The sequence below is a fragment of the Dama dama genome, chromosome 29 (assembly GCF_033118175.1).
Source record: "Dama dama isolate Ldn47 chromosome 29, ASM3311817v1, whole genome shotgun sequence".
NCBI lineage: Eukaryota > Metazoa > Chordata > Mammalia > Artiodactyla > Cervidae > Dama > Dama dama.
This window is the reverse complement of record NC_083709.1, coordinates 53790841-53815064: the sequence shown is the minus strand read 5'-3', so window position 1 is coordinate 53815064 and position 24224 is coordinate 53790841. Positions and strand designations below refer to the sequence as shown.

Sequence of the window (24224 nt, the reverse complement as noted above, 5' to 3'; positions counted from 1 at the left end):
GAGTAGATCAACTCTGCCTTACTCATATTTAAAGTAATTTATAATTCCTGTACTGACAGCTGACACTGAGTTTTGCTTGGAAAAACTCAACAGTAGGCTCCTTTCCCATACTTAGCTCCTCTATCCAATTTCACATTAAAACTTATTACACTTGACAGTATAATTTTCCTGGCTCTGTATATGGAACTACCTTAATCTGTTCTAAAATGTGTTGATTATCTTGTCAGAAATTAACGATCTTGCTATTTCTACTTTGCACTCAGCTGCCCTGCTTTAATTATGCTGGAACATTAATATCCTGGAGCAGCCATTTCTCAGTGTTCCCAGACATAAAGAAATATGATAGGAAATTTATCTTTTCTCATATATCTTGTCTACACATTGGCTTTCTAGTTCCTTAGTCCCTTTATAGCAGGGTGTCTTGTTATTAAATATGCACTTAAATCTCTTCAGAAATTTACTAGACCTGCTCTTCTATCTGAGTGAACTTGCTAAGTGTCATCTTTAAAAATTTCAGAACCCTAGATATTTTATATCTAGTGGCATTTCCATTATTAAAGGGCAAAGTGAAAAGGAAGATTTTAAAAGCAGAAATCCAAATCACAGACTTAAATTTCATTGATGTTTTGCTGAAACAAAAAGATTATTGTGAGAGGAAATAAACAGAGAAAGCTATGCACAAGGACGGTGCTGCACGATATTAAAAAACATTGTTTTACACTAAGATGCTTAAAAATATCTTAATGAAGGTAGGAGAGACTTAGCAGACATCAGGAAACATGTTTTCATTTCATAGAGAGGTGACATGACATTCTGATTTGCCAAGTGCATGCATGTGTGCTCAGCTGCTCAGTCATGTCCAACTCTTTTGTGAACCCCAAGGACCAGAGTCAGCCAGCCCCCTCCTTCCAGGGGATTTTTCAGGCAAGAATACTGTAGTGGGTTGCCATTTCCTCCCCTAGGGGATCTTCCCAACCCAGGGATGGAAACCACCTCTCCTGCACATCTCCAGCATTGGCAGATCCCTTACCATCTGAGCCACCTGGGAAGCCTCCTGATTTATCACAACTTGAAGCCAAGTCTTCCTATTTCTGACTGGGATCTTTTATTTGTATAATCTCAACCTAACAAAACACAAATTAATGACTTATACAAGATTCAAAGAGGAAGGGACTTTTGAGATGGACTTTGAGAGAAAGGTGATTTTCTCAGGTTGGTTCCTGCAGCATGATCAATGAAAAATATTTGCTGTTGATAAATCAAAATTCTCCAAGCTAGGCTTCACCAGTACATAAACTGAGAACTTCCAGATGTTTAAGCTGGATTCAGGAAAGGCAGAAGAAATCAAATTGCCAACATCCATCAGATCATAGAAAAAGCAAGAGAATTCCAGAGAAACATCTACTTCTGCTTCATTGACTAAGCTAAAGCCTTTTACTGTGTGGATCACAACAAACTGTGGAAAATTCTTAAAGAGATGGGAATATCAGACCACCTTACCTGCCTCCTTAGAAATCTGTATGCCAGTCAAGAACCAATAGCTAGAACCAGACATGGAACAACAGACTGGTTCCAAATTGGGAAAGGAGTACATCAAGGCTGTATATTGGTCACCTTACTTATTTAACTTGTATGCAGAGTACATCATGTGAAATGCTGGGCTGGATGAAGCACAAGCCAGAATCAAGATTGCTAGGGGAAATATCAGTAACCTCAGATATGCAGATGACATCACACTTACGGCAGACAGTGAAGAGGAATTAAAGAACCTATTGATGAAAGTGAAAGAGGAGAGTGAAAAAGTGGGTTTAAAACTCAACATTAAAAAACTGAAGATAATGGCATCCAGTTCCATCACTTCATGGCAAATAGATAGAGAAACAATGGAAACGGTGACAGAATTTATTTTCTTGGGCTCCAAAATCACTGCAGAGTGACTGCAGCCATGAAATAAAAGATGCTTGCTTCTTGGAAGAAAAGTTATGACCAATCTAGACAGCATATTAAAAAGCAGAGACAGTACTTTGCCAACAGAGGTCTATCTAGTCAAGGCTATGGTTTTTCCAGTAGTCATGCACGGACGTGAGAGTTGGACAATAAAGAAAGCTGAGCGCCAAAGAATTGATGCTTTTGAACTGTGGTGTTTGAGGAGACTCTTGAGAGTCCCTTGGACTGCAAGGAGATCCAACCAGTCAATCCTAGAGAAAATCAGTCCTGAATATTCATCAGAAGGACTGATGCTAAAGCTCCAATACTTGGTCACCTGATGCGAAGAACTGACTCATTGGAAAAGACCCTGATGCTGGGAAAGATTGAAGGCAGGAGGAGAAGGGGATGACAGAGGATGAGATGGCTGGATGGCATCTCTGACTTGATGGACATGAGTTTGAGCAAACTCCAGGAGTTGGTGATGGACAGGGAGGCCTGGCATGCTGCAGTCCATGGGGTCACAAAGAATTGGACATGACTGAGCAACTGAACTGAAATCCTTTGAGGAAGCAGTGGGGGAGTAAGGCAAGGATTTGAAGAATGAGAAACTGCACTGGATCCTAGACAGTGATTGAAAACACTTTCCAAAGAGTTTGAAGACTAAAGGGATAGGATAGGGTGACAACTTAAATGGATAAAAAGGTGAAAGGAAGGTTTGCTGTTCATTTGTATGATCAATATTTGCTGGCAGTATGCACAGGACTAATGAAATTAATTAAAGATTTATGAGAGAGAGAAAAATTTATGAAATAAGGGTGGCAGGATGGTGAAATCAAATAAATGACTGGTTGGTTTTGAATGAGAAACCAACTGTCAGAGTCAAAGAGACGCAGGTGAGGATTTGGAGAGAAATGGAATTGAAGGGGCTTGTTCTCAATGGCTTCCTTCATTCTTTTGGGAGATGAACCCATGAGGTCACATCCTAAGAATGAGGCAGAGAAAATCAAGCTGGAGACTTGTGACTGAAATGGATCTGAATATTTGGGGTAAGGAATGAGAAAGGAAGTCAGTGAGAGATGATCTGAGTAAAAGATGTTCCCAGCAGCTTGGATCCAGTAGCATGGAGGGGACAGAGGAAACTAATCTTATTTTCTCCAGTTGTGCTGAAAAGCTCAGGGCAAAGAAGATGAAAATAGTTGCTGAGGTTCCCAGGGGTTCAGAAGACCAAGGAGGAAGAAGCCAGAGGACCTGTGGAAAGGAAGATTATGAAGTGGAGGTGAGTGCTCCCTGGACCACAGCACAGAATGGAGGCTTGAGAAACTGTGTTGGGAGACAGGAAAAGGATCAGGAAAATCGAGACGGCTGGGAAAAACCTCATCTCAGTCTTTGGGAACAGGGAAATGGTGTGATGTAAGTTGTTCCAAAGAAAAGAGTTACAGCTTTTGGTCTTAATAAAAATCATCATAAAAAGCCTCAAACCAGATTCAGCATATATGTGTCTGTGTGTATCCTTATATCTACTCCAGCAGGTTATTCCTGCTTTTAACTGTTCATATTCAAATTCTTTGCAGGACCCATGGCACTGGGCTATAAGAGATTATGGTTTATATGATTCAAAGGCAGAAACAGTTAATTTTCCTTCTTCCTGTGATTGATTTACATTGTTCTTCCTTGCCATCAACACATTTTCCTTGAAAGCTCAGTACCCTTTGAGTACCCACTTTGTTCTAGAAATTGTGTTACATTAGAAATCAAAAATAAATAAATAAGATATAGGTCTCTGTTCTCCAGAAGCTTACAGTCTGATGTAAGCTAATGAAGATAGGTAGCTAAGGAGATAATTTCAGTACAACGCATGATGCTAGGATAGTTCAGTTCAGTTGCTCAGTCGTGTCTGACTCTTTGCGACCCCATGAACTGCAGCATGCCAGGCCTCCCTGTCCATCTCCAACTCCCAGAGTTTACTCAAACTCATGTCCATTGAGTCGGTGATGCCATCCAACCATCTCATCCTCTGTTGTCCCCTTCTGATCCTGCCTTCAATCTTTCCCAGCATCAGGGTCTTTTCCAATGAGTCATTTCTTCACATCAGGTGGCCAAAGTATTGGAATTTCAGCTTCAGCATCAGTCCTTCCAGTGAATATTCAGGACTGATTTCCTTTAGGATGGACTGGTTGGATCTCCCTTGCAGTCCAAGGGACTCTGAAGAGTCTTCTCCAACACCACAGTTCAAAAGCTAGGATAGTAGTATTTCATTAAAAGGGGCTACACAAGACAAGGGGTCTATGTCAAGTACTTTGAGAAAACTGCCACCTTACACAATGTTAAACAGGATTCTTTAATGTAGAACTTACCAGAGTTTCTAACATGTTACTGTGCAGGACAAACCTTCCTATGTGTATGTGGAAGAGTAGAGACCTAGCATGCAAAATTTCTCCAACTCATTTGACCACATAACCTGTTTTCAGTAGAACAACTCAAGGGATTTGTACTCCATAGGACATACTCTGAGAAGTGCTGACTTATGGAAGCACTTTGAGACCCCAAAGTGACTCTTTGTGACCCCATGGACTATACAGTCCATGGAATTCTCCAGGCCACAATACTGGAGTGGGTAGCCTTTTCTTTCTTCAGGGCATCTTCCCGACCCAGGGATCGAGCCCAGATCTCCTGCATTGCAGGTGGATTCTTTACCAGCTGAGCCTCAAGGAAAGCCCAACAATACTGGAGTGGGTAGCCTATCCGTTCTCCAGGACATCTTCCTAACCCAGGGACTGAACTCAGGTCTCCTGCATTGCAGGCAGATTCTTTACCAGCTGAGCCACAAGGGAAGCCCAACAGTACTAGAGTGGGTACCCTATTCCTTCTCCAGTGGGTCTTCCTGACCCAGGAATTGAACTGGGGTCTCCTGCATTGTAGGTGGATTCTTTACCAACTGAGCTATCAGGGAAGCCCACTGATATAAGCTTCTTGCTTGGTTAAAAAAAATGTATATTTTTTCAAACTGGCTATATGGAGGTTTTCTCTATATTCATAAATGACTTTTGAAGTTTGTTCTTTAATCTTGCAACAGAATAAAGATGTAGATTTAGAAGGGTTTACCATGCAGATGTTAATGACTACTGAGCTGATCATTAAGCCAGAGCCAGATGAAAGAGTATGTCTGGTCATGCTTTCATTTATGGGCCATTTAACATTTTTTTTCAAAAGAAACATTTAATGAGCATGATACTGAGTTCCTTCCAGTGCCTCTAATTAACAGATCACTTAATGATTTTTGTTAAAGGGAAAATTCGTTTCAAGTCAAAAGATATTGCAGGACCTAACATAGGTTCTTTAGTGACCAAGCATAATGTCAGCCCAAGGACTTGAAAATAAAGGCTAATATTTGTGCTTCATCATTACAGACTTTCTGACAATGACTCTAGTCTCTCCTGACATTTGGCTTTCAAGAAAAGCATTCTGGAGTGAATTGTTCCCTCCTCATGACTATCTCTGGTGTGTGAAAGACTCAATGTAAGCCTTGATTACCTGCTCTATATTTGGTAATGTGCTGAGGACAAACAGATCAAGAAAACCCATTTCATAGGACTTCTCTGGTGGTCCAGTGGATAAGAATCTGCCTTGCAATGCAGGGGACTTGGGTTAGATCCCTGGTCCCACATGCCCTTGGCCTTCTAGAAGTCAAAGTTATACCAACCCAGGGTCACGTCTGACTAGAAATGGATGCCTAAGCTCAGAGTTCACTGCACATGTGTCACTGTTGTGAGGAAAACCCTTCCCTGCCTCTGCTTCAGGTCCTTACCGCCCCATTCCTGAAGCCAGTCAAGTGCCAGTGGTCAGGGCCCAACTCACCGAGAGTGAGTGGCTGCCTTTTCATACCTGTTCCCTGGCTGAAAGCCTTGTATATGAAGTTTGAATACACCTAGCCTAATTTTCACTGGTAGAGATGTTTGGTACATATGTTTGAGTATCTGTGCTGTATAGTCAAAATAATAACAATAATCTCTCACTTTCACATTGCTCCTTAGTGTAACCTGCTTTCATGAACATTATTTTCACCTCTCAGTGAATTGTCTTGTGAGACTAGAAATGAGCTGAGTGAGGGCAGCCTGCACAGGACTGTAAAAAAGTCAGGACTTTTGCCCTCTTTCCTTTTGGTTCTCCCTACTTGTTACCTCATCTGTGCCTTCCCAGGTAGCTTCCACTCTGGATGCTTGTTTACCTTTATTTCAACATTTGCTCTTACCCAGACCATTTTAAGGACAATGGCTTGGTTTGATTAACAAGTCCCTGCTAGCTCCCCTACATAATCTAATATTTGAAGGAAACTATACTATATATTAATATTTCTATTTAAGGAATAATAGCAATGGTAAGAATTTTCCTGAGATCATTCTAGCCAAGTAGCCATATGGATGGATTATGTATAATGTCACAGCTGCCAACAGGACTAGGAACTTCCATTGAATGCTTTCCATGTGCCAGGAGCTGTGCTAAATATTCGACATGCGTTACTTCATTTGATGCCACAACACCTTAGGAAGGAAGGCTGTGTAGTCCCATTTAACAGATGAGGAAAATTAAGGACCTTGTTCAACATCACACAGTGACTAAGAGGCAGAGCAGAAAGGTAAATCCAAGTCTTTTTCAATCCAGAAGCCATGCCTTTTGTACTATACCTTTATGTCCCCTAGCTCTCTTCTGGCCTATGTCAAAAATATAGGATCAGGTGAGGAGAGACCAGCCCTAACTGAAGACTTCTAAAGATTTCCAGGACTTTATTATTGACTCTCAGTTGTTCTATTTTAGAAATCACTTTGGCTCCAAGGAGCCAAAATTCAAGGCTCCAAAGTCAAAATTTTGGCTCCAAAGGTCAAAATTCAAGGTGGTTCAACACAGACAAAGGAGATCTGTGGGGCAGAGGGAAGAATGGCATCATGCCTGAGACTTGGCTGTGGATTCTCTGGCTTTTATGCCTTTATACTTGGGGCTAGTTTTGTGAGTCTCTCTGAGCCTCGCTTTTCTTCATGTACAAAATCGGTATATTAGTAGTACCTACCTCATAGGCTTATGGCGCATGTAAAGCCCTTAGCTTAGCGCCCGGTGCATAATTGGCATTGACTAAATGTAGCTGGAGAGAGAGCAAGAGTGAGAGAGAAGAGAAAGAATTCTTTAGTCTCTTTTGAACAGAGAGACTACAGGATATTTTTTTCTAGGTCCTGATTCTCATAAGGATTCACAGGCATCATCTCTTTAGTACATGACTAATTCTGCACCTTAACTTTTCTTTAAATTAAAAATCAGGTCCAAATTAAATCTTCATTTTGATAGTACCAGACTGCTATGCTTACATAATCATCAACTAATATATTTGTTAACGTTTTTGAAACATTTTGAAAAAGCATGAATCATGAAATGTTTTTTTTCCTTTTTTTAAAATGTATTTATTTGGCTGCTTTGGGCCTTTGTGGGATCTTTGTTCTATCATGCAGGATCTTTCATTGTGGCACTTGGGCACACTAAAAGGAGATACTTCACTTCCCTTACAGGAATGCTGTGAGAAGTAAATAAAATAAAAGATGATGCCTTTGCCCCAAGGCACATTTGGGAGCCTCACCTTCTCCAGCTGCAGAAGAACAGGCCTTCCCCAAGACTGGATGGAAATCCTGAGCACCCAGGATTTCCATCCTGGTAAAGGGCAGGCTTCTGACAGTCTGTAGACCATGGATTAAACCCCAGCTCTGTCACTTGCCAGCCTTAGAAAGTCCACTCTCATTCTTTTACTTACTCATTTTTCACTGTCATATTTTTATGGGAAAAGAGATGGACAATGGACAAGCAGACAAACAAATGAGACAATTTCAGATGAGGGTGAATGCTATGCACAAAATAAACTAGGTGATATCTTGTAGAATAATCTGGGGATGGAAAAAGCCATTACAGACCAGGTGGTCAGGCAGTTCCTTTCTACAAGGAGACACCTGACTGAGACAGTAGAACAAGAACCATCTTGACGTAGGATAGGTGGGCGAGGGGACTGCAAGCATGATGTCCCCAGTGAAGGAAAGGCCTTGGGACTCAGAAGACCGAGAGAAGGCCAGCGTGACCATGGGGACTGTGTGACCATGTGATCATGGGCAGAGCAAAGGAAGGTGAAGTTCGTGAAGGATGCAGGGGCCAGATGGTACAGGGCCTTATGAGCCACAGGAGGGAAAGGGGCTTTATTCTAAAGACCACAGGACAGTTTCTGGCAGGAGAGTGGCCTGATCCTATTTCCATTTCAAGATGATGATTCTGGTGGCTGCATGTGCATGTAGAGAGCAAGGTGGAAGCAGGAAAACCAGACAGAAAGATACAAAGCAATTTAGGTAAGAAATGATGGTGGCTTAGACTAGGGTGGTGGTTGGGGACACAGAGGTAAACATATCTGAGATGCATTTTGGAGGCACAACTGTAAAGGATTTTGTCTGGGGTACAGTGGCAAGGCAACAGCAAGAATAGGACTATATTAACTTTTTGAAACTTCAGTTTCTTCCCTTTTAAAGTTATAAAGAGCAGCATGGTGAGTATATTTAACAAACTATATTGTATATTTATAAGTCGCTCAGTGAGTAAATCTTAGAAGTTCTTATCACAAGAAAAAATACTCATTAACTATGTGAGGTAATGGATGTTGACTAGATGCACTGTGCTGATCATTTCACAATGTATACATATACCAAACCATTACACTGTGTGCCTCAAACGCACGTCAATCATACTTCAATTAAGGGAAAAAACCAAGATTGCAAAGTCATTTAAGTGGTAGAATGGAGATTTGAAAACGGACTCCTCGGTCATTTCTTCTAATTGCTGTGCTAACCTGTCTCCAGAATGATGGTGAAGAGGCCTAGGAGGCCCAGGGAACACCAATCTATTTTGAGGAATGAGCCAGAGAAGGAGTCTCTGCAGAAGGGAAGTTCAAGCCAGTGACTGAATTAACAAAAGTGTAGGCAGAGGAAACTGGGTGTTCAATGGCCCAAGGTGGAAGAGAGCAGTGTGTTCCAGGAATGGATGGCAATGTTATTAGAGTGGTGGGAGTAAGAGGCGAGGCTAGGGAGGGGCTGATGTCGGAGCATGTGAGCCTTTTCCCAGAAGAGCAACAGGAAGCCAGAGGGTCATTGAAGGGGAGGCTCCCTCATCACCACTACGCTGCTCCGCAGAGCACAGATCCAAGGACTCAAAGGTGGATTGTCGGCGGGGCTAGTTCTTAATTTCAATTTTCAGAATCAAGTTAGAAAGCTACAGTTCTCATCCAAGGATGGCCTGGCACCTCTGGGGCCATATGGAAACATGTGGAAATAACTTGGGTTGTTACTGCCATTGCAGATGTCAAAATCCCAATCATGTGAGGTATGGCTGCCCACAGAGGCAGCACTGTCCCTTCCAAATTGCCAAGGGGGCCCATATGGGGAAATCCTGCTATTGGCAAAGCTCAAAGTCTTCACTGTAGGAATAGAAATGTTTTAAGCCAATTCTATGTACAAGCAAATGTATTGCTGAGAGAACTGAGAGGTGGAGAGGGTAAGTGAGGGGGAAATAGAGGAGTGAAAATGTATTCACCATACATAGTGGAGTGTCATAGGACACGACCTGAAGTTGATGGGAGCAAAAACAGATGGTTAGGTGTATCACAGTCACAAAGGGAACCAAGAGAAAGTTAAAAATAAAAATACAACTAAAAAATTGAAAGGAGGATGGAGAAAACAAAAGGAAGTAGTATAAATAAGCTAAATTTCTTATCTTTTATAGAAGGGAGTCAGCAAATACTGCTAAGGTTGATGAATCAAGAAATGAGGCAGAAATAGAATATCTGGAATTATAGAGAAAAACATCAGAAAATCAGGGGAAAAACCTGTAGAAAAAGAAGTAGAATTGGAGTTTGAGTACTGGGGTGGCAAGGGAAACTTTGACTTTTCATTTTATTTCTTCTCTGAAATACCATGTGTATGTTTGTTTCCATCTATATATGTTATGTATTAGTTTCCTACCTTACTCAGTGCTGTCTGTATGAATGTCAAATGCTTCTCTCACTCTCTGAGAAACTGGTTCTGTTTAGCAGGGACCTTCCAAAAACTACTCACCAGTTTCAGACAAGTGTCCAGAGTTTGCTTGTGTTGAACTGTACTGTCTCCTCATCAGCTCCGGGACTGAATTCATACTAGCTCCTCTGAGGCTATGAGAACTTCCTTGCCCCCACTGGATCTAGATCAAATTTTCCTGAAGTAGATGGGTAGGATTTGTGTGGTTGCTGGGAGGGTTGGAAGTCAGTCAAAGAAGAAAAGGGCAAAGTCTCTGGGGGCATCCTTAGTTGCTGGGTGGCTTCCTCCCATTCCATGGGAGTCAAATAAGAGCAGGGACTGACACTTAGGAGCAGATAAATTACTAACAACCCATGTTTTGTGAGTAAAGGATGAGGGGCTGGGGGGAGGGAGGAGAGAGGAGTCAGGTGGGTAGTGCATGAGAGGAGTTAGAATCTAGCATGGCCTGAACCTTTACCCTCCAAACACCAGCTCAGCTGGTCCTCTATTCATCTTTATTTTCATATGTCCAGTGGTAGAACTGCTCCTCTATTTTTCTGTATAACCGTTCTGTGAGGCAGTGAGATTGTACTGTTGTTAGCTGTTTACATATTTGTATCTTAATATTTTATCATCTGTGATCTCATTCTCAAAAGTAGAATCTGAGCCTCATTGATCTTTATATCCCTTACACTGAACTTACACCTAATAAATTATGGTTGAATAAAAGAATAAATGAATAAGTAAATGAAAGTCAAACAAGTGAATGAAATGCTTGTTATACTTCCCCTCTTTTAAAACATTAGCAACAGAGGGTGTGGAGTACAGTAAAAATTTTATTATGTGCATCCCTGATTGTATGGATCAGGTACGTGTTTGATGTGTGAGTGTTACCATAAGTACCTGAGAGAGTTAAATAATTGGTAATGGGGACTACCCATTTAGTCAGCATGAAAACATTAAAAGCAGTGTCTATGAGAATGTGGTAAAACTTCTGTGCTTATATTCTACTATAGGTATCACAAATTGGTTTGACTCTTTTAGAAATCAGTAAGTCAAGGAGGCTTTCATGTCATAATCATCATTTTTTCTTGCCTAGCAATGGGAAACATTTTTTTTTTGGTAAATATTTTCAAAAGATCTTTGATTAATCATTGTAAAGGTTTAATCATGCCCTGGTGTGTATTCTAATGGACTAAGAGTAACCAAGCAACATCATGATGGAGATGGTGTACAAAATTTCTTTGCTAGGAAGTTATAGACAAAGCTATGTTTCTGTCCAAATGGTTATAACTAAGAGAAATTTTGACCATGAATGTGTATGAAGAAAGTTCTGCTCTGCTCTGTATATCTTTTCTTTGGGAGCCTAGTTATGAACATGATCAACTGAACCAGCCATTCTTCAATGATATATCTATTGCGCTTCCATTGTGTGAGGCATCTGCTTGAAGGAAGGGACCGTCTTTCTTGCACAGAGGGTGCATGAGGGAGATCTTCTCACCAACCGGCAGGTGAAACAAAATGGGTTTTCCCATTCTAGTTGTAATCTGGGTTGTATTAATAGTTGACAGAATTTATCGTATCTGTTAAGCTTCCTTAAGTTTATGAGCTGTAAATTCAAGAGATCACAATTTTCTTTTGCATTTCCTTTGCAATAAAGATCTCTTTGTTTTCTTACTTCTATCAAATAAGCTTCTGATGGTTCCCTTATGTAAATTCTTTCTGTCTGAGTTGGCTCTCATATTTTACTGAGCTTCCCCATCCTGTGTTCAGCTAGAGGTTCAGGATGCTGACCTTAAAACCTCAATGTAGAACTTTATTCACATATTTTCTCTCTTTGGACTATTCTCAGGGAATCTAAGAATTAAACAACAAGCAAACTCCCTATGTGGCCATGATTCTGAGAGTCAGAAAACTGAAAAGAAGTGAAGGATATAACTCACACATGCCTGGGGACAGGATGTGAGGGTGGGGCTTTCAGCTTGAACAGAAGAAAAACAATGCATCAGCAGTTGAAAATAAGTAAACAGAAATTCACTAACCCAATCCAGTGACTGGAAATTGCAGAAAGAATCTACTGTACCTTGGTACGCATGGGCTTTTTAAAGGTGATTTCAGCTTGCATCCAAACGCCCCTTGGGGACTCCAGGACAGACCAGATCTTGTCTTGAACCACATGGTTCTCTTCAAAGATATAAACTGCTAGGGTGTCACTCATTTTAAAAAATCCATAGATGGCATAATAAAAACGCAAACAATACTGCAGGTTTCCTGGCAGGGAGGGACCGTAGAGCCTTCCAATGTAGCCAGGGTGTGATGTAAATTTTGTGTTGGCCAGCAAGAAATACCCTGTGAATAGGACAAAGCTTTCAGTGCATCAGCAATGAAAAAAACCTAAATAATTCAGCCCATATCATCAACTGGGAAAATTTGGTTAAAGTAGTGGAATTTGCCAAAAGAGATTACTCTATAGGCTTTAAGTGATAGCATTTAACAATGTCTGTGGCTTCGGTGATAGAAAATATCTGTGTGACTCTTTTGCTAATAAACCTCCAATTTTAAGGTAACTTCATAAACCAGTATAGATTTCCAACTGCGTATGCTCAGGTTTTAGCCATCAATCAGGATTTATACTTTTTTTTTTTTGGCCATGCCATGCGGCTTTATAGGATCTTAGTTCCCTGATCAGGGATGGAACCCTAGCCCTTAGCACTTAAAAAAAACAACATGGAGTCCTAACCACCAGACTGCCAGGGAATTCCATAACCTTTCATGAAACAAAAAGGATGAAATCATCTTGAGGTTCTCCACTTTTTGGACAAAGAGCTGACAACTAGACTGAGTATTACTGGGTTACAGAGAACCCAAGGACCAGAGCAGACTTTCCTATTATCTCTGCAATGACCAGTGGAGTGGGAGAGGCTGCAGGGTCTGGCAGTCCTTGAGGGGTGAAGGGCAGGGGTTGTTTATGTATCCAGGCAGAGCTTACTCTCCTGGTCGTATATTAAACTGGATCCTAAAAATCAGGTTTTTAATCAGATAGACCCTCTCAGGTCCTGAATATCTGATTTTCCCCTACTTCTTTTAAATAACATGAAAAAATAGGATCAAGAACCTCCCCTACCACCTGCTCTACCATCCCCATGGTAAACTTAAAACAGGTCCCTGTGTCTTACAAAGATGGGGCAGAAAGAAAAAGCCTAATACCTTAATTTTTTTTTTTCCTTTCCTTTTTCTGAGCCTCCTCCATCAATTCTCTTTTGGGAGCAGTCTTTGGTATAGTTTAGTTTTATTTAATCTGACAAAAGCTTCTTTGGTAATTTTATGAGTGTTGTTATGGATTGAATTATGTCTCCCCCACCCCCACCCCAATTCAGATGCTGAAGCTTTAACCCCCAATGTGACAGTATTTGGTGATGGGGTATTTAAGGAGGCAATTTAAGGTTAAATGAGGTTACAAAGTCGAGGCTTTATCACCTATGCAACTGGTGTCCTTATAAGAAGAGGAAGAAACAACATCTCTCTCTCTCCCCTCCTACCCCCGCCCCACGCCCCCATCTCCCCCTGTGCACACACAGAGGAAAGGCCAAATGAGGAACAGTGAGAAGGTGCCTTGTCCAAGTCAGGAAGAGACATCTCACCAGAAACCAACCCCAGCGGTGCGGTGATTGTGGACTCCCCAGCCTCCATAGATGTGAGAAAATAAACTGTTGTTTAAGTCACCTAGTCTGTGGTATTTTGTTATGGAAGCCTGAGCAGACTGACACTGGTAGGCATACACCAGCCAGGGCAATCTTTCTTAAGTCTAAATTTAATCCTTCACTGCTCTACTTAAACCTATCAATAGCTCCTCATTTCCTTTGTACTAAAATTCCAGTTGCTTACTCTGGCCTGCCACATCTATGGTCTGCTTCCCTTTCTAACTTCATTTTACTTTACTTTCCTCTCAATGGTACAGCCACACTAACCTAATTCCTGGCAGTGTCTGGCTGTTTCCAAACTCCAGGCCCTCACAGATGCTGTTCCCTCTGCCTGGGTTGCTCCCATCCTTCCAGCTAAAACCCACTTCTCTGAATCTCCAACCAAAAGGAGGTTCTTTCCTTTATTCTCTCTCAGCTCACTCTTTATGTCTTTCTTAGCACACACCACAATTTGTAATCATGAGTCTATCTGTGTATATGTTTGCTGTTTCTCTTGCCCACTAAAATAATGGTCAGCCAGTGAGGGTGGGATACAGACCTGATTTGTTCACTATCATATCCCCCAGGGGTTAGGCTGGCCAAGGTCAGAATAGGTTTTTATTCTGTAATTTTTTAAGTTTTGCAACCTCTAAGCAAAGAATACAAAATTACAAGTATAAAATTGCAAGGGCCTGGTGAAAGTGAGGGGCCCTGAAACAAGCTTCATCAGCTTTCTGGTAAGTCACCCCCATACCCAGTATATAAATATTAATTAGACAGTAACCCTTTGAGAACAGGCCCTTTCCCGCAGTCTCTACTGGAGTGGACTTCACATGGGCTGTCTTTATGGCGATAGATAATCCTTACACAAGGGGAGCTCACACTGATTTCTAAGAGCTTCCTGAAGGCCTACCCATCAAGTGCCCACCCAACATTTCCCAACAGCTTATGTGATAGCTTTTATGTCCCACGATGTATTATTTACTGCAATAAAACACACATAGTGCAAATTTTAGCATTTTAACCATTTTAAAGAGTACAATTCAGTGGCATTTAGTACTTTCACAATGGCTGTGCAGCCACTATTACCCACTTCCAAAATATTTTCACTACCTCAAAAGGAAATTCTACACCCATTGAATGTCACTCCCCACCCCCTCTCCTTAGCCCCTGGCGACCACTAATCTGCTTTCCGTTTCGGATTTGCCTATTCTGGATATTTCACGTAATTGGAATATAATAGGTTTTTAAAGGTACTTCTCTATCTAAAGTGAAGAGCAATTTCCAAAGGCTTGACTACTTAATTAACTGGTAAATACACCTGCTAGCACAACAACTTGAATTCCAGTTTTGAAAAACGCTCATACCCAAGATTACCTATTGTCTTTGTTTCTTCACAGCTGTCCCCACACCCACCCCCTCTTTCAAGCTGGTGTCTTGGTGAGAACAACTGGGACATGGAGCATGAATACTAACCCCCACCCCCACCATGACACCCCACACAACAGACTCCGATTTACCTAGGCCTGAAGTGTGGTCTCCTGCCTGAAACATGTTTGGTTTGACTTTCACTCGGGTCCAGCCTGAACCTTCTTTGTCTTGGTAAAAGTTGCAGAGGTCTTCCTCAAAATTGCAGCTTGCTTCTAGGGCACTAAAAGGACGCTCTGAGCAAAGGAGAATCAAAGTTAAAGTAGGCCAAACCCAAGAATCTCAAAGAATGACAATTGATTGACAAATATGTACACATTTGTACTAGGGGAGCTTGGAGAAGCAACACACAACAAAAATATTTTTACCCTAATGGCATGCTGACAGGTTAGCATCAAACCCACGTTTCAGCGTGACAAGAAAATTGTTCTTTTCCTCCCTAAATGGGTAGAAAGAAGGAGCTCTGTTCACGTTCTCTACAAAAAACCCAAAGTACCAGACTTCAAAAGAAATTTCCTTCCCTGATATAAAGATAGCATTTATTCACATACTTCTTCACAATTCATACAAAATTAAGAGAAAAAGTAAGGATTTTATAGAATTCTTAATTTCTTTCTGACAGATATGTAGAAATAATATTTTCCAGAAATAATTTTCCTTTGTTGATCAATCTCTATGTCAGAAGCACAGCCACTGTCTATTTATAATTGACATTAGTAGTAGGAGCTGATCTGCTGGAAGAGAATCATTATTCAGTATAAATCACACTGTTCAAACACCAATTCTGTCACTGGTTCTGCTTTTATTTTGGCTTTTGCTGAGTTCTGGTGTCATTTACTCTGTATAAACATCACCTCATTCCAGATTGCCTGGAGGAAATGGAACATAAAAGGTTCCTGCTCTTTCAAAAATAGTGTGGTCCTGGCAACAAGTAAATGTAAACCTCACTGTTCATATTGCCCACCGAGTCCAGAGGGGATGAGACTGCAACAGTCTGGGACACACTCACTGTGGCCAAGTATAATCTTATTCTGCATGCTGACATATACTGGCTTAACCTTTCAGGGCCAGAGACAGCACTGTTTCGAATAAGCAGAAAATTATCTCTAGACTCAGTGGTAAAGAATTTGCCTGCAATGCAGGAAATGCAGGAGGCAAGGGTTTGATCCCTGGTCCAGAAAGATCCCCTGAAGGAGGAAATGGCAACCTAATCTAGTAGTCTTACCAGGAAAATTTCATGGACAGAGGAGCCTGACAGGCTAACAGTCCTCTGGGTCACAAAAGTGTTGGACACAACTGAGTGACTAAGCACACACAACCTTTTAGGGCCAGAGATAGCACTGTTCTGAATAAGTGGAAAATTATCTCTAGAGAAACACTTGAGTTCTAGGTACGGGAATCTGATGCAAGAGAGTTGTTCAGGGACAAAGACTCACTGTTCTCTCAATTTGTCAATATTCAAAGCAAGAAAACATTCCAGTGGTCTGAGGAGCTGGCCTAGCTAAGTGGATGAAAGACACATGACAACCAAACGCTACAAGGGATCCAAGACTCCATCTTGGTCTAGGAAAACAAACAGCTCTAGAAGACTTTATTGGGGCAATTGGTGAAATTAGCATATGGACTATAAATTAATTGATAATATTGTATCAGTGTTGAATTTCCAGAATTTTATAATTATTCCATAGCATGTTGGAGAATGTCTCTGGTTTTAGAAAATACCTAATGAAGTATTTAATGATAAAAGGACATAATATCTATAACCTATTTTTAAATGGTTGATAAAGCAAATGTAGATTTGGCAAAATCTACATTTGTAGATCTGGGTGAAGAGTATATGGGAGTTCCTTATCATAATCTTGGAAATTGTGCCAGAGTTTAAAATGATACACAAGTAAAGAGTTTTAAAAATGCTAAATTAAAAAGAAAAGTAAGTGACTAACACCACAATACAAAAAAAACAATAGGAAGAAAATGTTCTTTCATAACTGGAATCTGAGTATATCTGAGACAATATGCCTTCGCAACTTGTACAAGGAGAGGCCCCTGAAGAGCTAGCCAGAAGAAAAGCAAGAGAATTTTCAGCAGTCTAAGACTGGTGGTAACCCACTGCTCTGCCTGACTCTGTCAGCATCAAGTTGAATCTTGAAGCTGTGAAGATCAAGTCATGAAGATACACATTTGAAAATGATTATGATAACATACAAGCAAGGATCCTTTGACATCCCCCCACAGAAATTTGAGCCCTTGGGAAACCCCATAATGGTCTTCAGTCTTAGTCACCCCTCTGCCACCTGGTAATGAAAAAGCAGATGGAAATTCAGACCTACAGATAGCCATTCAGCTCAGAAAATAGGGCAGCACTCCCAAAAGCCATGGATAAGGAGAGAGGAAGGTCAGTGACATTATTCATCAGGAATATATCCCAAGGAATATCTACCTGGGTATCCAAAAGAGATCCATAACCCATTTTCTAGGTGTGTGGGAGGAGGTGAGAGGTGATAGTAAAACTTGTAAGTAAGCAAGACTCTGTTGTCTCCATAGTGACAAACTGAGTCAAACGGAGAAGATTTTTCTGAGGACACAGTTATATTCTTTTGCTAAACACTTAGTCCTAGCAGTGGATTTGTTGGGGGTCCTGAGACAGTCTGATAAAAAGAAAACCTCAAAAGCACAACTCAAAACCTAAATCTTTTTCAACTAGAATGCTTATTCTAGCATGAGACACTATCTAATTCCTGAAGATGGGGGCCAGAGGGCTTATGTATGACCTAAAGTGAGATCCCCAAAGACTTGGGGTGAATGAAAAGCCTTTGCTTCAGGCTTGTTTCAAGAAGCCTGTGTCAAGTGGCGATTGGATTTGAGGAGTGTTAATAACATATTTGAAGCATAGGAAGGAATCAGAGGAAACTGGAAGCTCCTGAGCATCAGTTGATCACCCTGTCCCATCAAAAAAAAAGTTCTCTTTGAGCATCACAATGTACCATTTAGTTAATTACTTGATTTCCAATGTTTGAACTTTTTAGAATCAGGAGGCTCTGAAGATAAACTAATCTGATAGAGGGTATTGACGTTTGAGAAGAATGGTTGGGAATATTTCTCATCTTTTCCTCTGCTTCATGGAGTTCAGAGATGAACTCAGTATCCATCCTTGAGATCTAAGAGGATTATCAGCCCCTGTAGTGCTAGAGAGACTTTGGGTGTGGTGCTCTTTAGACTGTTAGACTTGCGCAGTAGCTCTTATTTTAGCACAGGCCAGCCTGAAAGCAGGCTGGGACAGCTCAAAGCTGGCAAAGGACTACAGTGAGTGGGACCTAGCACCAGACTGAGGAATCACGATGGAGCAGGGCTGGGCCGCTGATCAGGCTGTGGAGATGCTTGAAGGCCTCTGAGTTAAGGAAGTGAGGAATCACGACGGAGCAGGACTCGGCCACTGATCAGGCTGTGGAGATGCTTGAAGGCCTCTGAGTTAAGGAAGTCTGTAATTCTTGCAGCTGTAGCCTAGACAGCAACTAGAGCCGTGTTTCCAAACCAGACAAGAGGTCTAGGCAGTGTGTTATTGGTGAATGGCCAATTTGGGGACTTAGGCCCACACAGACATCCTTTTAGAGGTATATCTGTGAGTGTCAGTATCCTCCCAGAGCCTGGCCTGGGTGTGGGGTGGATCCAAGGTCAGAGAGGAAGCTAGGTCTGCATATGGCAGAGACTGGAGGTCTCTGTCTGGCAGTTGGGCATTAAGGCATTATTTCTAGAAGTGAGAAGTGAGTGGAATCACCTGTTAGGTATTCAAGGACTTATTCCTATGGTCTAGGTTCTGGGCCAAATGTGGTAGGATGGGGAGTTTTCAGATGGGAGAGGCCTGGAAAGGGAAGGGCTGTAACTCAAGCTGGGAGGGATGGGATAAGGTCTCACTGTCCTCTATAAGCATCCTGGGGAAATATCTGGGGGGATGACAAGCAGCTGGTGCTTAATACCTGTGACTCTGAGATAGGTCTCAGGTCTGGGAAACTGGATTAATCTAAGAGCAACCAGATGGTGGGAACAAGATGCTTCATATGTTGAAGTAATTCCTGTCTCAACCTACTAGGGAGATGAGGGAAGAAAATGTCAGATCCAGCTGGGAAAATCAGAGACAATAAGTGTGGAGGTAACCAAGATAAAGACAAAAATGTTGGTACCTACTGTGAAACAGAAGGACATAAACTATTTGTGAAATGTAAAAGAAAGTATGAAAACTAGAGGGCTCAGCGTCTAAGACTCAGAATCTGGCCCACAGGTGCTTAATGAAGGGCATAAAGCAGACTCCAGCTTACACATTCTTCAAGGCAGTACCCTTTGCTGGTTCTCTTTAGTTTCAATCTGACTCCCTGTTCTCTAGGGAATGAATGGGAGTATTTTGAAAATTAAGTAAATAATATTAGGTCTCATGACCAAGCATTTTCTGTGTGCCATACTCTTCTAAGGCTATCACAGACATTAAGTCATCAATCTTCCTGACAATTCTATGAATCAGATTCTTCCATCCTTGTCCCATAAACGTGAAAACAGTCTCAGAGACGTTAGGTAACAAGCTGAAGGTCACACAGCTTGTAAATGGCAGAGTAGGGATGTGAGTCCAAAGTCCTGGTTCTTAAGCACAATACTTTGATCATGCAGTTAAACCATTTAAAGCAAAGCTGGTGTACTAGGAAATTCTGAAGGCCAGTAGGGAACCTTGGTCAACTATAAAAATGTGAATCCCTCCCTCCCTATGGAGGAAGGGTCTTTATCTGGGCTGGATTTCACTGAGGAAGTGGTCACCATCTCTCTTTACAAATGGTCCTTATTGTGCTGGAAAATATCTTTTCATCAGTCAGCAGAAAAGAGTTCACGTATACTCTGTAACTTTTTTAATGGGAAAATGTTTCTAAACGTTACTTCTATGGTGGTTCACTAGATTCTATCACCTTCTAGCTGCCTTCACTCCACCTGCTATCCAGTATAGATGTTAAATAAATACCTCTTCTTCTATATGCATAACTTGGAAATATTTTTAAAAGCTCAATGTAAATGTCCAGTGAGTGAGAAGAGAAATTTCTAAAAATAATGTTAAAGAGGTTGTAAAACTATTATTAACATCACTGAAACATTAACTGATGGAGTTAGGGAGCAATCATATTTAGAGAAGTAAAGTCACTTTGTTTTCTGTGTTCTGCCAAATTTAGAGACTCTTAATTTTTGGTTACTGTTAGGATTAAATCATTTTAATTAGAGCATATAAATATGTAAATCAAGTCTGTTCTGTTTCACTAGTTTTTTTTTTTTTTTCAAATTAGAATTAGTAAAAACTAATATTTGATTTCAGCTAATTAGTAAGTTTCTCTGTAATTTGGAGGTAAAAATTTAGCTCGCGTGGAAAATATTCTAAGATCCTTTGCTTATAGAATATATTTGAAACTCTCCATCCCCATTCTGATGTCTATATCAGAAGCTTTCTCTGTCCCTTTTTATCCTTTAATAAAACTCTGCTTCACAAAAGCTCTTGAGTGATCAAGCCTGGTCCCTGGTCCTGAAGATAAATCTTCTTCTTTGGAGATCAAGAATCTGATACCGTTCACCATAAGCTATCATCTTGGGGGCTTGTCTGGGATCTTTAGGACAAGCTTTCAGCTTTTCAACCTCCTCATCAATTGAAGGCTTCCCATGGTGGGTTTCTCTGCTTCAAGGAAAGGACTTTCTTCAACTCTGCGAATACCTTCACCAACAGCAATCATATGTGACACCTCTTCTTGATCTGATGACATCTAACAATCCTAAGATGGACTGATGTAACTATGGACATAATATGAATTTGTGACTGTTTTGCCCCATAAAATCCAGAGGAAGTGATGGTATGCAACTTTTGAGGCTGGGTCATAAGCGGTGTTACAGCTTCCTCCCGGTTCTCTAGAAACATGGATTCCCTGGAAGTCAGCCACCAATGAAGTAGTCTGACAACCCCAAGACCACCTTCCTGGAGAGACCATGTGTAAGTGGTTCAGGAGGCAGACCTAATTGAGCTCCCAGACAACTGCCAGCAGCAACTGCCAGTCACGTTTGTGAGTCGGCACCAAAACACTCTTTTCATGGTTCTTTAATCTTTTCTAAAGAAAAGCCCTTTTGATTAAGAAGGAAAAAGAATATTTTATGGAAAGCTGTGAGGATGTAATAGAAGAGGTCGAGAAGGCTGAACAGGAAGGAGGCTGGCAGGAAGGAGGCTGGTAATTCCAGAATGCCTTGGTAGAAAAACTGCTCAACTATCTCCCCTTAAGGTTTCTTCCATCTCTGGTTCACTCCAGACAAGATTAAAAGTCCTGAAGAGAGTTTGGTTGGCCCCAGCTTGAGGCATCTAACAGTTCTTTGGTTGATCCAGTGTGATCAGATTTGCAAAGATGTAAAATTTACCAAGACCCGTGGTTGGTATAGGTGTGTAGAAACAGGCTTTCTCACATGTGACTTTCAAGTAAGTTGCCTTTGCTTTTTCTGGAGGCTGATAGTACCCTAAGATATATATATATATATGTATATGTATATATATATATATATATATATACAGACAAACACACACATATTCTTAAGGACATACTCTTCAATCAAGATATTTCATAATGTAGAATTTTTCTAAGAGAAAAAAATTAGTTAATTGAGTGATGATATAGATAATTGGTTATTTTATTATTGCTTGGAATAGCAACATTTGTTATTGTTATTCAGTTGCTAAGCTAAGTCATGGCCGACTCTTTGCAACCCATGGACTGCAGCATGCCAGGTTACTCTGTCCCCAACTATCTCCTGGAGTTTGTTCAAATTCATGTTCATTGAGTCAGTAATTTGATCCAACCATATCATCCTCTGTCATCCCCCTCTCCTCCCGCCTCCAATCTTTCCCAGCATCAGGGTCTTTTCCAATGAGTCTACTCTTCACATTAAGTGGCCCAAGTTTTGGAGCTTCAGCTTCAGCATCAGTCCTTCCAGTGAATATTCAGGGTTGATTTCCTTTAGGACTGACTATTTTGATCTCCTTGCAGCCCAAGGGACTCTCAAGAGTCTCCTCCAGCACCACAATTCAACAGCATCAAGTCTTTGGCTCTCAGCCTTCTTCATGGTCCAACTCATATCCATACACGAGTACTGGAAAAAACCATAGTTTGACTACACAGACCTTTGCCAGCAAAGAGATATCTCTGCTTTTTAATATGCTGTCTGGGTTTGTCATTGCTTTTCTTCCGAGGAGCAAGCATCTTTTAATTTCATGGCTGCAATCATTGTCCGCAGTGATTTTGGAGCCCAAGAAAATAAAATCTGTCTCTGCTTCCACTTTTTCCCCTCTGTTTCCCTGAAATGATGGGACTGGTTGCCATGATCTTAGCTTTTTTAATGTTGAGTTTCAACCTAGCTTTTTCACTCTCTTCTTTTACTCACATCAAGAGGTTCTTTAGTTCCTCTTCAATTTCTGCCATTAGAGTGGTATCATCTGCATATCTGAAGTTGCAAAATTGGAATGTCCTAATTGTCCAACAGTAGGAAACTGTTTAAATAAATGATGATAAAGCCATATGCTAGAGTGCTTTATAGCCATTAGAATTACGATGTAGTCCCATATTTGTTTACATAGATACATGTCCATTATGTACTGTTCTATGAAAAAAAGCAAGTTATATATAGTATGTACAGTATGACTTTATTTTTGTAAAAATACATACATACATATATGCACATTAAAAAAAAGAATATATTCAAAACTATATTAAATTAGAGACCAACTCTATCTTAAGCGAAAGTTACACTACCAAAACCAAGTTCAAAAATTTACTTCCCGCACTCCAAAACCCAGAACAAAGGCTCCTTAATAAGATCGATGACCACTGTGTCTCCCTGGGGCCTCTCAAGGAATCAAATTCATTAAAAGGTAAGGTCAACTGCATTTATTTGTGCATGCATGCATGCTAAGTCACTTCAGTTGTGTCCAACTCTTTGCGACTCTATGGACTATAGTCTACCAGTCCTCTGTCCATGGGATTCTCCAGGCAAGAATACTGGAGTGAGTTGCCATGCCCTCCTCCAAGGGTTCTTCCTGACTCAGGGATCAAACCCATGTCTCTTATGTCTCCTGCATTGGCAGGAAGGTATTTATCTGGGTTATCAATTATAGTGTCACCCTTCTAATTCTAAAACCTTTGTTTTCTACTTCACTTTGAACTGATTTGCTTACCTATTTTCCAAGGAAGTAAAAATTCCCTCTCTTTACAAACACAAAGTTTATGGAAATTACAGAATTGGTCATGATAAAATTATGTGAGCATTCACTTGGAAAGAGAAATTGAATACATACTCTGAAGTCAAAACCATCATACAGAATGTATACCAAATACTAACATCTTTAAACAGGAGGACATTTAAAAATTAGATTCATAAAATTAGAAAGAGTTCTTATAATTCTACTCAGTAGATTTTGAGAGTTTTTTCTGTCTACTCTATATACATGTCTATGGACCCAAGATTTCTTTTAAAAAGAAAGATGGATGTGGGGGGGGGGGTATTTAATTTTAATTTCCTAGTACGTAGAGAATATAAAATCTCCTTAACTCAGATAACTGACCTCTGGTGTTAGGAAAATCAGTTTCATTCTGTGAGAGGAAAAAAAGAGTAAAATAACAGAGAAATGACTATTTGGTTAAATAATTTTTTAAGGATGAGATAAAAGAGGAAAAGAAGAGGAAATTAGAAGGAATTAAAGCAAGTCCTGACCATAGGCATCTGTTGACAAAAGAAGATCCTAAATGGGAGGAAGAAGAAAAAGAGAATGCTTACCTGTCTGATTTTGGCAGTGAACAGGAGAGAAAGAAATATCATCCAGGGCCACATATCCTCCTTTGGGACCATTGAAGGCAACTTCAAAAATAACCTGCAGAGGAGAAAGACATGTTACATGTTTACATATTTTCTTTTAGGCTTAAATGCTTGTACTATGACTTAAAATGGTGTGTTGGTCGAGCCAGGTATATAGGTATTTGAGCAGCTCCCTCCTTAACTCACAGTTTCTTCGGGGGAGAGTGACTACTAAGCCCTAAGTTGCATTTTATTGGTGGACTTTTCCCCCTCCCTT

General features: G+C 40.7%; 1 protein-coding gene across 3 annotated transcripts in view; it reads right to left on the bottom strand.

Moving 5' to 3' along the window:
• MAMDC2 (MAM domain containing 2) overlaps positions 1 to 24224 on the bottom strand; it is a 151878-nt gene that overhangs the window by 34562 nt on the left and 93092 nt on the right. For all 3 annotated transcript variants that reach the window (XM_061132355.1, XM_061132354.1, XM_061132353.1), the window contains 3 exons: positions 23930 to 24023; positions 15193 to 15336; positions 12076 to 12341 (listed from right to left, as the gene is read on the bottom strand). In XM_061132355.1, coding sequence (XP_060988338.1) covers positions 12076 to 12341; positions 15193 to 15336; positions 23930 to 24023 — 504 coding nt within the window. The remainder of the gene's footprint in view (positions 1 to 12075; positions 12342 to 15192; positions 15337 to 23929; positions 24024 to 24224) is intronic.